A 16,078-nucleotide genomic window follows, 5' to 3' on the forward strand; every position below is an offset into this window, starting at 1 on the left:
ATTCAGCCCTAAGAGCTTTAGTATAGTCAGGTACTGATGTAGGTGAGGTGAGGAGGCCTAGAGTGCGGTGTTCACAATCCTTCCAAATGTGTTCAATAGGGTTTAGGTCAGAGCTCTATAGCTGGCCAGTGAAGATCTTCCACTCCATCCCATATAAACCATATTTCCATGGAGCTCACTTTGTGCACAGGGGCATTGTCATGTTGGAACAGGTTTCGGATCTTCCAGTTCAAGTGAACTGCATCCGAAGACTTACACATCTGGGGAAGAACCGCAAATGGCTGAAGAAGTCAGGTGTCACTGTATTTATATCCGTATAAATATATTGCTTGATTATTTCAGCTGCTTTCGAAATCGAAACGTATTTTACACATATTGATGTCGCGTTTGGAGAGGGTCTGTGGAATTCACGTGACACCTAAAGGCTCCCAGGCTACAAAACATTTCCAAACCTCGCATGAAAGCCATCTGCGATGAATTCCTCAGCTTTAGACCTACACTATGATATGTTATTGTTCGATTTCACAGACTGGTGACTGCTTATGAGAAAAAGGTGCAGCTAGAATAATGCGGTGCTATGATCAGGAAGCCTGACCCGCTGTGTCCCATTGTGTGAGGAAATGAAAACAGAGTCTCCAGGCTACAAAGTGAAGGCAGCGTGAATCAAATGCCAAGCACAGGATGTGAAAACTCTGCTCTGGGGAAGTGTTCCTGATAGAGAAAACAAATCGTCTTTATTCTCCTTTATAATCTATCAATGCATTCGCCATTCGTTTGTTTGTAGTGTTCAGAGACACGGTTGAACTTATTTAGATTAATATAGGGAGATGAATTGGATTTGTTGAGTTATTTGAGTTATTTGATTTAATAAGCTGATGCCAGTGTTATGAGTCTGAAAGTACCAGTTTCAGACACTAACTGGCTTCTGTTTTTCTGCACAGAAATGCCATCTCGGGTGTAGACGACCAAAACAAGAGAAAGATCACAAAACAATACATAGTATGGATGAAACTAGGATTTTTTTCAGGCTGTTTGTAAATAGACACAAATACGTATACAATTACGAGGTGCGCTATTTGCTTTGGCTTTTTCCGAGTGTTTTACAAGGTCATTTGAAAGATTGGAAGCCGAAAAAAGAGTCACGTGAGCAACCGGTTCTTACTTCCTAAACCTGAGCGAGTGGATTAGTTATGAAATTCGTGTGACAAAGACCACGTTCCTTATCATGAATACGTCAGTGGTTTAAACTGTGCTATTGTTTTGCTTGTACTTCTTGAAAAATCATAACTAAATTTGATAGAACATACAAACAATACAAACAACAATAATAAAAACAGCCCTGGACACATCTGCAGTTACAGTTTTTCTCAGTTGCTTTGGAGCATTTCTCGAATCATCCCTAATATTTAAACGTGCATTTCTCTAAACAATGTGTACCAACAGCACAAAACATCGGATTTCTTGCAAAAGCCTGTACTTTTCCCAAAATCCTGAGTTTATCTCTCAAAAGTAAGTATTTGTGTCAATGAACATGTCATTCGCATCAGAATGAAAAGTCTCTTTGTCATTGTTCACAAACAAAATCATCTAAATGTTTAGGGATGTTCCCAGTATGACGGCGCACAGTTTCAGGATTTCTTGATATAAACTATGGTTTGGATCACAGGGACTAAAAATGCACAGAATTTGACTTCCTTCTGTACGGCGTCTATGAATTTCAGCAGCACAAATTCATTTACAGTTTTTCTCACAAAATTCACAAAACTGCTTGTTCAACCTCCACGTCATTTAGTCGTTTGTGCTCATCATCAGAACATTTCTCGTTGCTTTGATCAAATTGTGAATGCTTTTGTACATCATTTAATCGATTGTGTACAAGTGTCTGCTGTTTACTACATTATCAGTTGTTTATGTTTATGTTGATCAAAATATATTATACTGGTTTCACCTAAAAAGTCTCAACCCCCAAAACATCTCTGCATCAGTTCATCGCATGCGTCATTGAATGCAAAATGGTTAAACCAGTTGTCATCATCTGTCATTTATAATTTCTAATCTTTTTTTGTAAATTTGACTTGACAGACAGACAGACAGATAGATAGATAGATAGATAGATAGATAGATAGATAGATAGATAGATAGATAGATAGATAGATAGATAGATAGATAGATAGATAGATAGATAGATAGATAGATAGATAGTGTGGCAAGGGGGGCGTGGCCGAGCGCCGGTTTGTGAATGGAAAGCGTGGGAATGACACACCTGAGGGTGTCATTCTTATAATGAATGTTCTCTCTCTTGCAGTGGTCAGGGGGAGCAAGAGGGCATGCCAGGGTGTGTGTGTGTGTGTGTGTGTGTGTGTGTGTGTGCGTGCCTGCGAGTTTGTGTCTTTAGCACTGATCACTAGAAAAAAAAAGAAATAAACTCATTCAAAACTGGTCCTGTCCTTAGTGGTTTTCCTTTCTCCGAACTGTCCGCTCTTCCACAGACAGACAGATAGGCAGACAGACAGACAAATAGATAGATAGACATACGGACAGACAGACAGACAGACAGACAGACAGACAGACAGACAGACAGACAGACAGACAGACAGACAGACAGACAGACAGATAGATAGATAGATAGATAGATAGATAGATAGATAGATACAGACATACGGACAGACAGACAGACAGACAGACAGACAGACAGACAGACAGACAGACAGACAGACAGACAGATAGATAGATAGATAGATAGATAGATAGATAGATAGAGGGAAAGAAATCTGACTCGCTGCCATGACGCACTCCCTCTCCGAGGCTTCGTAGAAAGAGATGACCAATTAGGTCAAGATAAAATTAGCCATAAGGTCTATTACGGTTACACAGTTAGAGGAAATGAGTCCAGTAGAGAAGCAGAGACTGAAATCACTCTGTGAAATTGATCTTAATCGAGCTCGGACACAAAGGATGACGTAATTTGTCTTAAAAAAAATGCTGATGAGTTAATAACCTTTGTCTCAAAGTCACATATATGACAAGCTACAACAGAATTTTGTTGCGCAACATGTACACTGTATTGTGTAAAGTGCTATTCACATGACATGAATTATTATTTTTAATCCCGCACAGCTACATGGAAAATCTTTGCGCGTTTCTGGCTTGTTACAATATACGCCCACGTCATCCATTTTTCTATTTTTCCCTCAGGAAATCCATCAACAGCTGCAAATCCGTCTGCGCTTACACTAATTCACTGTTATCACACCTAATGACAGGGTGAAATGTGTTTGACATCAGGACGGCTTGTTTCCTTTTAACTTATCGACCACCTACAAGGCGAAGCCGAGCTTAGATTAGCGGCTAATAACGTACATTGTTGTACATTGTGTGTACATATAATTCAGTTCAAATCAGTTATCTAGATCGCTAGGTATGTTTTTAATAGACATGTACTATTTATTAGTATTATTGCTATAATATAATTATTATTACATATATTAGACTAGATTACAACATTTTCAGGAGTTGCAATTCTTTCTAATTTTATAGTAGTTCGCATTAATTACACACAAAGACAATCTAAAAAAATACCAAAAAATTATACATTTGATCAAACATTATTAATCTACACTCAATTACCTGTTTATTGGGAACATTTTCATGTACTTATCTAATCTGCTAATCATATGGCAGCTATTCGGTGCATTGAATCATGCAGGTCATGGCCTTTAATTACTGTTCACATATGAAACATCAGAATGTGGGAAAACTGTAATTCTATTTACTGACTGTGTTACTGTTCCTGGTGCTAGAAATTTCAGGAATCTCCAGGGAATCTCTCTCTCTCTCACACAAACACACACACACACACACACACACACACACACACACACACACACACACACACACACACACACACACACACAAAACAGTCTCAAGAGGACATAGTGATAGTGGTTTGTGCGGCCAGGAAGGTTATGTTAAACCAAACAACCACTAAAAACGACCGATGGAAATCCATCATCTGGTCTTTTTCCAGTTATCAACTATGCAGTTTCAGTGAACCTGTGCCCAGATTCCCGACTGGAGTTGAACTGGATTTGACTGGATTTGTAGCTGCTGATGGAGTTCATTCCAAAGTTGAACACACTGTGTGCTCTGAGAGGTTTTTCTGTACGCTGTCATTTGTTAATGCGCATAAATATTCTGTACTTTTTATTAACGGATTTTCGTTTTGGGAGACTTCGGAATTGCAATGCATAATATCGCCACTAGGTTTCAGAAAACCAACACTGAATTTTATACGCACTCCAATCAGGCATACCTTTATGACCACCGGTCATAACATCAAAACCACCTAATATTGTGTTCGCCCCCATTTGCTGCCAAAACAGTCCTGACCCATTGAGCACTAACTGCATTAACTTCTTCAGCAATTTGAGCTTCTGATGGATCGGTTGACACGGGCCAGACCGGGAAAACCCCACCAGAGCTGCAGTTATGGAGATGCTCTGATCCAGTCATCTAGCCATCACAATTTGGCCCTCGCCCATTTTTCCTGCTTCTAACACATCAACTTTGAGGACAAAATGTTCACTTGCTGCCTAATAATATCCCACCCACTAACATGTGCCATGATGAAGAAATAATCAGTGTTACTCAATCCATGTTACGCCTGATCGGTGTTCACCCTATTAAATGAGAACAAGAACACGAAGGCTAACCCAGAGGTTCTGGCAAGAGTTTCTGGGTAATCTGTGATGCAGGAGAATGCTAACATTTTGAAGAAGAATCATTCACGGCTGGAAAAACTCAGGCGATCCAATACTTTAGTCCGTACAGTGTATTGCACATCAACAGATTTACTAATAAAAAAAGGCTGCAATGGGACAAACTGTATCTTAGAGGGCACAGAAAATGCTGCCCATCTGGACATCGCCCTCGTGAAATCAGCGCAGGGTCAATGTCGGAAAGATCGAGCATCATGTCGAATCTCAACAAAGGTTCTGAAAACGTGGGGCTCCGCACGCACGCAGTGTGTATTTATAACGTGTTTTAGTTTCGACAAAACCTGCACGTTCGCTTGTTTTTACTCGTTGGAGAATTGACACGATGCAGCTGCGGAATAAAAGGTACCGCTACAAAGCCTCTTCCTTGAATTGTCCGCGTCTAACAATAACATCATGACAGCTAAGACTCGGATTCTCTAACACAGATATGAACTGCGGCTCTGTGATCTGAAACAGCGGAAAAATAATAATTATGATATTTGAAGATACTGACTACATTACTATCATTTCTGCTTATTAAAAAAAATGAAAAGGTATAAACTTATTAAAACACCTTTTTTGTTGCTATACGTTTGCTGCGATGCCTTCTGCATTACCGCTGCGCATATCGTAATCGTCTTTTACAATTCCAACAGCGATTCTATTTTGGGGTAAAGAAAAAAATGCCAGGGATCTGAATCTAATCACGAGGAACATCATAACTCAGGAGAGGCAAGCCGTATGATTTATAAAAATCCATTAAAGGTCTAACTAAGGGAAGTTCTCTGCTTCGCAGGGTAGAATTAAACCGTAAATCCAGGTGGCCGCAGTCACCAATATCCCAAGGCGAACAACGCAAACGCACAACCGGGATCACAGAGTCTGGACGGAATGGTGGGCTGATTATCGCCCCTTCAGGATTGCTTGTATTAATTGGGTCACAGATGCACAAGTGACATGTTTCATTATTTTGCATTATTAGAGTTCAAGAAGAACAAATCAGCAGGACAAATAGCCTGAGTAAGCAAATTCAACATATCAATTTATATGTAACTGCAGGATATGGACGAATGTAATGGGACACCGGTCTCATGTGTTACTTCCCCAAACTGTTTCTACAAAGTTGGACGCACACAATTATACAGGACGACTTTCGGGACACGGTAGCATGAAATTTTCCCTTCACTTATACTAGGAGACCCAAACCTGTTCAATATCTGGGCACCAAGCCAAGCTCTATGAAAATATGATTTACATGGGCTGAAGTGGAACATCTTGAGTGGCCTGCTACAGAGCTTTGTGGACTTGAAGTCCACACTAATACATTTTCCCTCTGTTTTGACCTTAGTTTTCAAATTTGGAAAAAAAAAACATTACCAAAGAGCCGGAACGTAAATAAACACCATGCGGAAATGACGCGAGTCAAAGCAGCTTACATTTTGCTCGTGCGCATTACAGGGACGTAAGCGTTTTTTTTTTTGTTTTGACGTTTCAGTGTTTGTGAGCAACTTTTGGGAAACTCCGGAGTAGTGTAGACGTAGCCTGGAGCGCCATAAATCTCCAAAAGCAAATGAAGTGGAACATCTTCCCAATATAACTGTATATGGGAAGGGATGTTTAAAAAGCCCAAACGAATCTTATGATCAAGCCTTTTTTTTTTTTTGTAATCAAAATATTTTTTTTTTTACGGATTTGAACTTTCCCTAAAATCTCACAGAATTGAGCTCCAGTTAAAAAAAAAAGCAGCTGAATGCTGAACACAGTGTTTTCAGCGTGTCGGGTATATTTTGTTGTTGGACGACATTTATCGGCATACAAAACACAAAAATGGTGTTGAATGTAAACTAAAAGTGGCATAAAGATCTTGAATGCACATAGCAGACTTTATGTAATTGAAGTCGCTGATCTGCGGTTAATGTGGTTACTGCACCGACTATATACAACTTCCTGAAATACACAAACACACACAGGCATCCTGTTGTGCTTCAATGTGTTTGCTCAGGGACCCTAGAGAGATATATTCCCAGCCACCACCTCCTATATTACACAGATGAGTTTGAGTTTTTCCCAAACACGGACGCTCGCGGTCATAAATCTGTGTTAGAAGTGCTCCGGTTTCATCAAACACTAATACGAAAAATTATCTTGTAAACTGAGAGTCTATTTCTTGACTCTCAATAACTAAGACCTCGTGTGTTCACATGTATGGGAGCATTTCCTTGCTGTAACTTTTCTTGCAATAGACGGAAAGCTAATTATATTTGTCTCCTCCCCCTTTTTTTTGTTTTGTTTTTTTTCCCCCGAAAAATCAACCGATCCGTGACTCGAAAACCCTAAAATGATCCATGGCGTGAGTTTTGTGATCCAGCAGCTATTCTATTCTACTCCGTATGTTCGTCTATGTCTACTTATTTGTTATCGATAAGCGTATGCGTTTATTCTAAGAGCAAATAACAGAAAGCAGCTGTAGGACTGCCAGGCGAGTCTCAGGGCTTATTAGGAATCAGCAATCATATTATATCATATTATAACCATAAACAATAGTTTACATGGTCAGGGGTAAAGCAGACAGGGTCAGGAAAGCCAAAAACATGTTATGATTAGAACCAGAAATGACATGAACATGACAATTGCTAGGAAATAATTTTACAATGAAACATAAAGAAAGTTGACACACGAAAAAAAAACAGGGCTTAGTATTGCAGAGAGACATGCAATACCTGAAAACTGCACCGAGCAGCCAGGCGTGGGATAACGACCAACACAGAACCAGCGCTTCTTAAAACTAATGAATGAATTGAAGTCAAATGATGCTGTTTATTATTTTCTGATATCGGAACACTCTAATGGGTGTTACTGCACTGAATAATCGGGCTGATTTTGTGCATTTTTTAATGAATCGCCATTGGATAATTGCTGCAATTAGGCCGATTTCCAGTCAGGAGCATCTGATGCACCAAACCGCAAGTAGTCTGCATTCGGCATCCGAATGGGAAAACGGGAAGAGCTAGAACAATGAGCACATAAAGAATGCAGCTTTCACACCTGCCCCGATCAGATTACTAACGGACTTGTGTAGCTTTCGTCAATCATGTCTGCTAAGTTGCAAAGACAAGAGCAAGTATGACAAATGACTGCACGTTCCCTGTTTGCGCCGTCGTTGTTTTTATTTTGCCGTGTTTTCCTGTTTGTTTGTTTTTTATTGTGTGCTGAAGGTGAATAGCCAATCGGAGTTCTCTTTCTTACCCACAAACTCCGAATTGCTGATGCCATCAGAAAAGAGCCGACCGTCATTTAAACCCCCTTAAAACTGCCTAAAGGTTGACCGTCGGTTTGGTGTGTTGTTCTTAATTTCTTCGTCAAGTCAAGTCAAGTCAAGTCAAGTCAAGTCAAGTCAAGCCAAGTTTATTTCTATAGCGCTTTTCACAACCGACATTGTTTTAAAGCAGCTTTACAGAAATTAACAGTCAAGGTGAACGATGTGCATTTATCCCTGATGAACAGCCGTGGTGACTGTGGCAAGGAAAACCTCCCTTAGATGTTATGAGAAAGAAACCTTGAGAGGAACCAGACTCAAAAGGGGAACCCATCCTCATTTGAGTTTAGGTTCAGGCCAAGAACCTGGTAACAAGTGCACTGATTGGAGAGGCTTGAGTTGTTTAATATGTGTTAAAGCAATTTTCTGTATCACTGCTTATTGCTTTAACTGTTAGATTTATGAGATGGGGGGGGGGGGGGGGGTCATTATACCATAATACAGTATCTTTTAAAAAAATGTGAGTGCATCCCTCACATTACAGCAAATATTTAGTACATCTCAGAGATGTTGAGTTATTTTCAGAGGACAGTAAATCTGTACTGCTCTACAAGCTGCACTAAAAAGATGCTGAAATGTAAGGGGTGTACTCACTTTTGTGAGAGTGTATGTTGGCAATCGGCTGCCCTGAATTCTAAATAACGGCATTGGCACTGGCCGGAGAAAAACTCACATCGATCGACCTCTAATAGCGTTTTTTGCATAAACCAGTAGTGCCTGCGTTTGCACTATTACTGTTACAGAAAATTATATTTCACAATGCTTTTCTATAAAGCACTTAAACAACCAGGCAAAAATAGGACATGGGTAAAAATTAATCAATGTTTCGGAGACGCTGTGATATAATAATAAGAAAAATGCAGGGTCTCTAGGTATTTTGCCCAGTCGTCTGTACTGCCTAAACCTATAAATAAGTAATAAATGTCTGTATTGGATGGCGAAATAAAACCAAGTGGTACGGTTCCACATTCTCCTCGTCCCGACGCCTTGTCCCCGCACTTAGAAACACAAGCGCCATTACAGCAGTGTGCAATCATTTTGTGGCGTGTTCTATAAACGCAGGCAAGAGTGACACTCATCTTGCAGAAGGGCTCTCCAAATATCTACGCTGTGATCAATAATAAATGATTGAACAAGGTCGTGCAAACACGGCTTTCCGATTTGGGACACGCCCAAAGAAAGATGGAGGAGCCTACAGTATGTTCTGCTTGGTATTCGTTTCCGATCTCATGCGTTGTATTGGGAAAGGTTTGCGGACTCCTGAGTTTAAAACTCGTGTGTTTTGAACATTAGAAATCCCCGTTTACTGCTTTAGCATCCACTAATCTTCTGTGAAGAGAGCAGAAGGTTCATCCCAAAGAACTCGAGTTCTTCCAATCTGGGTCTAAGTTCCAAAAAAAGAGACGTTCCAAAACACAAGCGTGTGCGTCGTTTCGGGGAAAATCGGCATATGGGTACGATAGTCTGGTCTTCAAAAACTTTTGAGTATCATGATCCTCGGCTGAGGAACAAAAGAAAAACTATGCTAAGCTCTTTTATATCCATTAAACTTCTTCTTATCTGCCTCCTTTTAGTAGCAAATGTCCGTGGAAACAATGTCCTACTTGGAAAGCGTACTTGTGAATGAAAACGGGGATAATACTTAGAAACATTGGTTGAATATTACAACGCGCAGCAAAACAGATCATCAGCACGTACCTAATACAATATATAAATGGCGCAGAGGTTCAATATTTGTAGCCTGATAGCGTAATAATACTAAGTAGACTCCCTTACTTTCGACTTAATACTGGAAATGCACACACTGTCCAAAATATTGCCCAATAATCAGTGTCTATGCTTAAGAAATAAGAGGTGTACTAGGAATTTACCAGAAAGTTGCAGCCATTAAGCAAAACCCTGTACACAGTTATTATTGCATCAGTGCTCTGTTCCTCTAATGTTCCTTAGGCAATTGATTATTCACACCGCAGGAAAAAAAAAGACAGTGTAATCCGTGCTTAAGTGCACACTTGCCTCCGGCATTAGCAGTTTCTACTTACACATAAAACTGTGGGTGAAGCCGAAGTGAGCTAATAATGACTATTTATCTGTAGCGTACATACAAATCGACCTGTATAATAGAATTGGTTTGTAACACAAAACTGCTCCCAGTGCTGCACTGTTACTGAGGTACAACATTTCTTCAGAAAAGTACTACACCCTTAATATATAAAACACTCTAAGTGCTAGGAATTCCATATTTATATCCATACTCTGATTTAAACACACGCCACTGGGGCTGTAACGATTCCTCGCGTAACTCGAGTAGTTCGATTCAAACCAGCACTGTGTTTCCCACGGACCGATTATTACTGACGCACCGCCCGCTCAGGCTGAAGAACACAACAGAATGGTTCCAAAGTTTGATCATTTCGAGCTCAAACCTAAAGAAGAAAACACTGTACAGTGCGGTTACGGTTTTTAAAGTAAACTGAAGTAGATTTGTATATGTTTATTTATATACAGTGTGTTATAACACACGGATTTGGTGCGTGGGAAATTTCAAGCAGCGGAGACACGAAAACCACATCGCGATACGGTGCGGGATTCGATAAATAAATACATGAGGGAGAATAATGATCAATTTTTTGAAAAATAAAAATGAATGATTTGTTCCTTTTCACCCGTCTTACTTTCTCTCTCTTATCAAGTATTGCTCTTTAATAGAGAAAAATTTTAATACTCGATTACTAAACAGCCCTACACACAACAATAGTATATGCCCACATTTAGGTTTCTGATAATAATCATTAGCAGTAAAACTGATGTTTGGTGCATAAACTTCAATCATCACCTCGCAATAACGGCCTAATCTGCTGAATGCTTGATTTTGCCTGGTCGAAATGTGTTGATTAATTTGACCACAGCAGCAGCAGCAGCTCTGCTCGGTGGTTTATACGAATGTTCTGTTACCATTTCTGCAACGAAAACTGCTTCACGAGGATTTATATTGCAGATCCGCCAAATAATCTAAGGGTGAGATAATTGCTGTTTATTGTTACTGATGTGGCGACGCTGAAAAATCGTCTCAGGTTTTCCAAAGCAGGAGAACACAATTTTTTTGTTTTGTTTAGTTTAAAAGACGAGAAAACGAATAGATCACACGCTCTACAGCACAATAGGGTCAGTGAGTCGTTGCAAAAAATGAGAACCGATCACTTTTTTACAAAAGTGCTCTGTTCACAAGAAAGTACTTCATTCGTATACGTTTTGCACACAAAATAGTCCCTTTGCACAGCAATACAGCGCTCCCTGCGTTCCTGCTTCTTCTGGAACGTGTCCTGGAAGTCTTCTTTTTAAAGCATGTCAGGCACCTTCGTCAAGCCGTAACTTCGTTAACTTCGAGGTGAAATCTGCAGGTTTGGGTGCGGAAGTGAGATTGTGCGAATTGTTCTCCGACGATCGTCATGCGCAAGTTGCCGGAAGGTTTCGCCGTTTATGGGGGGCTGAGCTCGGCGAAGGTCTTGCAGATCTCTTCTGGTGACGTTCTGCTTTCGTGTAGAATTTCTCATTTGCTCTTTGTTCGTTTTTTTTTTTTTACTAAATTGTTCCACAAATGTTTGCTTTACTCTTCATGATTCTTCCCAATGTTAAAGCCTTCCACAAACACGACTTTTTCCTCTACCCCTGTTTACAGCGCAGTCACAAGCGATCACATGACAATTTTGTGTTTATTCAACAGTAAACCTCATATTCCACTCAACACCAAATAACAGGAAAGCTGCACCGTGGTGTGGAGTTTTGGTCTTTCTGTCGAAGCCGACCCGATATCAGAGACAGCGGGGGGTTGGAACCCGAGAGACAGGGAGGAAAAAACACTCTGTGGTAAAAGATAAGCGAGGAATGTGCAGGTCGAAGCGCAGATGAGAAAATACACAGTAATACAGATGTGGAATGCACAAATGCAACGGATTCAGACGCCGAGAGGGGAATATGTAAGGATTTAGGCACGCAGGTTGAATCAGGTGTCGGTCATTACGCAGATAAGACTCAGATAAGACTCCGCTAAAGTATTTTTGTAAAAAAAAAAAGAAATTGATGGACTGACTGTTAACGCCGCTATTACGTTTTAATAAACTGTCCCCCCTTTTAGCCTCGGAGTTTTTTGTACCGAACCACAGATACGGCGAATGTACTATTGTTGCATTTTTAAATGGGTTTTGATATTTACTGTAAATTCGATGTTGTTTGAACAACTCTGGTTTCGGGAACATGAACACAAACGCAACATGTTTCTTGAAAGATTATTAGGTAAAGGTTTTTCTGAAATGGGCCACATATTTCCTCATGTCTCACCGAAACATCAAAAAGAAACAGAGCAACATCTGGTTTTACTCGTGCTCATATGGAAAACAAAGGGGCTACTGCGTATCTGTTGCTATGCTCAGTTTGTACACTTGCATACACTTTACGTGCTTCCATTATCAATCGGTATTAGACTGCCACTGCTGCTGCTTTTGGTTTCTGAAAAAAAAAACAGTGGTACTGAGGTGTTTCAAAATTCAGACGATGCTGCCCGGCCTGTCTGACACCCTGTACCAGCTTAGTGGTTGTATTAAGTGTGGATGGGGAAGAGGAGCAGATTGTGTATATACACCTAGACTTATATCAATCCAAGATGGCGGTGCAGCAGCAGCATGCAATGTCTCAATTCAACATTGAGCCGCCCATAAAGAGGAACCGCAGCGTTCAGGCCCTCGTGACCAGTTTTTAAAAGTGTTCCCACAAGACTCAACAACACAATGACTAGATAAATACACCGATCAGATCTAACATGACGGTCCCCTGCCTTATATTGTGTTTTTCTGACCCGTTGAGCATCAACAGCATTAACATCTTCAGCACTTTGAGCTCCAGGAGCTCGTCTGTTGGATCACACGGACCAGCCTTCGCTCTCCGCGTGTATCAGTGAGCCTCTGCTGCACATGACCCTGTTCCTTCTATGGACCACGTCTGCTAGATACTGACCACTGCGGAACCAGGAACATCCCACAAGAGCTGCAGTTTTGGAGAGGCTCTGATCCAGTCGTCTAGCCGCCACAATCTGTCAAACTCGCTCAAAATCCTTACGCTCGCCCATTTTTTCTGCTTCTAACACGTCAAATTTGAGGACAAAATGTTCGCTCAAACATGCCTAAAATTTCCCGCCCACCAACTAACACTCAAATAAACACCTTCACTGCATTTTTCGCACTAAAAAACAAATAAACAGTACATTCAAATCATGTAACTCTAAATCATAAACTCTAACCGTACTCTACAAACCCCTAAACTTATATATAAAAAAAAAAAAAAAAAAGATATCAGCTCTAGAAATATGCTGTAGTTGCAACTTTCTGATATTCCTATTGTTTCTGAACTGCTCATATCGTCTTGTAATTCTTCATAGCCACACTCATATCCTTGTTACAGTTACCATTCTTGTTCGGTTTCTGCTTCAGGCCTTTTATATTCCTTGCTTTAACTGATCGAAAGGCTGGGCGATAAATCGATTTTATCGATTAACTCGAATGTGTAGTTTACATCGATCTGTTTTAATAAAAAAATCGGGTTTCTCTTTAATGTCCGCCGACGCTCCCCTCTGGGCTCCCATAGTTTCGAACGAACTCATATATTGTTTCAAGTCATTTAACTGTGGAGTTTTCCAGAAAAGTAAAGGCAAAATCACTCAAAACCTCAGGTGCATTTTCAATCATGTTCCACATTCTAACACATTAATAAAACATTTTTCTTTGTAGGTTTGCTCATTTTATGTTATGGTACGTTCTATTTTCACAATTTACAATGGCAGGGCCTGCAATCTTGTATTTTTGGCTTGTTGTTTTTGATTGCACTTTAACCCAAAGTGGGTTATAATCCCAGAAGGGTAAATAAACTTTTTTTTAATAAAGTTACAACTTTTTTTGAACATTTTCTTTGTCATATGCAGATTGAGTTTAAGCAGGGGGAAAAAATCGATTTAAATCGCAAATCGGATTTTTTTGTGAAAAAATTTTTTTTTTTGGCCATATCGCCCAGCCTTAACTGATCGTGTTACAGAGAAATACAGAGACATTTTTGTGCATTATAATGAAAACACAGTGTTTAGGTATCAAACACCAACACAAAGCCTTAACATGAGCTTTAAAAAAAAAAAAATAATCTGCTGAGCTTTTAAACATTTCAATATAGAGTTTTAGTTTATATGCTCTACGCACTGTCCCTATGCTGTGTTGTTTGCACTCATGCATTATTTTTATATTTACACTATTATATTATTACATTATAGAAGATTCTATGGACAGTTTGTTTGCATTTCCACAAATTTCATCCCTGCCAGTGTCTCGGGTGCATTGTGCCGTGTTGTTTTTGTACTAATGCGTTACGGAAGTCCTGCGAATCGATCAGAAGATAGGAACGTTGTTTCCTTTCTACAATCACTGCAAAATGTTCACACACACACTGAAATGAACATCTGCAGTTGAATCCCTAACGCTTCAATACAACGTATATCTTAGTATATGGAAGGTTTCTTTGCACTATCATACATTTAGCTGTGTATTAATCACTACCGGTGTCTCTGTGTCTCAGTGTATTGTCTTGTGTGCACCATTTCTGTAATCTCATGGGAATCTTATTTCCCTTTCACTACGTGCGAATCGACAATAAACGACTGATGTGTTTTCGTTCTCCTGATGATTCAAGTTCTACTATAATACACTGTTGACTAATGTTTACCTAAACACAGACAAGGTGCCCCAATCAATACTACAAAACAGGATTCAACACTGCACAATACCATTCATTCATTTTACTATTCAGCCTGGTATTTTTGGACTTTGTGAGTGATTTCTTTCCTGAGGAAACAAAGAAAACCCAGATGAAACCCTGTAAACATGGGAAACTGTAGTACTTACCCAAATACAGAATTATAAATGTTTAATTAACAAACACAGGATCAATTAATTCAACTTTATAGTAATTAATAATAATATTCCTAAAGGATTTTTTTGCCTATAGATAATAATATATATATTTGTTTATCAGCTAGTCTCTCAGAAACAACTGCGGAACTGTGTAGCACTGCGTACCGTTACCTTAGAAACCGACATACAGGAATTGACCCAGGCTAGTTTTGCTAACAATGAATGGAAAAGAATAGGAAAGTAATAGCGCTTAGCGTTATGGATTTCTGGTGTTTAATGCCATTTTCTGCACTCGCTTCATTCCCAGCCAACATTCTCTAAATGAACCGTGCGTGTGAAATAAACCGTGTGTGTGTGTGTGTGTGTGTGTGTGAGAAGGAAGGAAATGTTTTCTTTAAAGCACAGAGGAGGAGAGAACATCTCTCAGGCCGTCGCGCTCCTGCCACAAACACGCCAGAAAAATATAACTAAATACACTTTCCGATCATTTTTATAAAAAAAAAAAATAAAAGGCAATGTGGTGAAATGTGCAATGTTAAGGCTTGTAGTTAAAGATAAAGCGATTTAAAAAAAAAAGAAAAGGAGCGAGCAGGAAGACTTGCTCTTGTTTTACCTGACTGGCTTTATGAAACTGTTTCTTGAAACCCGCCATTGACATCCTTCACTGCAAGATGGAGCACAGGTCAGAATACTGAAGTGAAATAAAGTCTCAGTCAGAAACCAGGAGATAAAAATCCTTCAACCCGGAGGAGAGAATCCGAGTGTGAACCTCAGTGACGTGTGTGTGTGTGTGTGTGTGTGTCCACTGGGTGGAGAGAGAGAGAGAGAGAGAGAGAGAGAGAGAGAGAGAGAGAGAGAGAGAGAGAGAGAGAGAGAGGTGGGTGGGGTGTAAAGACAGTGATAGATAGATAGATAGATAGATAGATAGATAGATAGATAGATAGATAGATAGATAGATAGATAGATAGATAGATAGATAGATAGATAGATAGATAGAGTGTGGGGGATATATATATATATATATATATATATATATATATATATATATATATATATAT

General features: G+C 39.7%; 1 protein-coding gene across 1 annotated transcript in view; it reads right to left on the reverse strand.

The window, feature by feature from the left end:
- Positions 1–15,837, reverse strand: part of sh3gl3a (SH3-domain GRB2-like 3a) — a 35,844-nt gene extending 20,007 nt beyond the window's left edge. The window contains exon 1 of the mRNA XM_083559331.1: positions 15,634–15,837. Coding sequence (XP_083415457.1) covers positions 15,634–15,678 — 45 coding nt within the window. The 5' untranslated portion in view covers positions 15,679–15,837. The remainder of the gene's footprint in view (positions 1–15,633) is intronic.
- Positions 15,838–16,078: the final 241 nt, after the last annotated feature.

The sequence above is a fragment of the Silurus aristotelis genome (genome assembly GCF_946808225.1).
Source record: "Silurus aristotelis genome assembly, chromosome: 13".
Lineage (NCBI taxonomy): Eukaryota > Metazoa > Chordata > Actinopteri > Siluriformes > Siluridae > Silurus > Silurus aristotelis.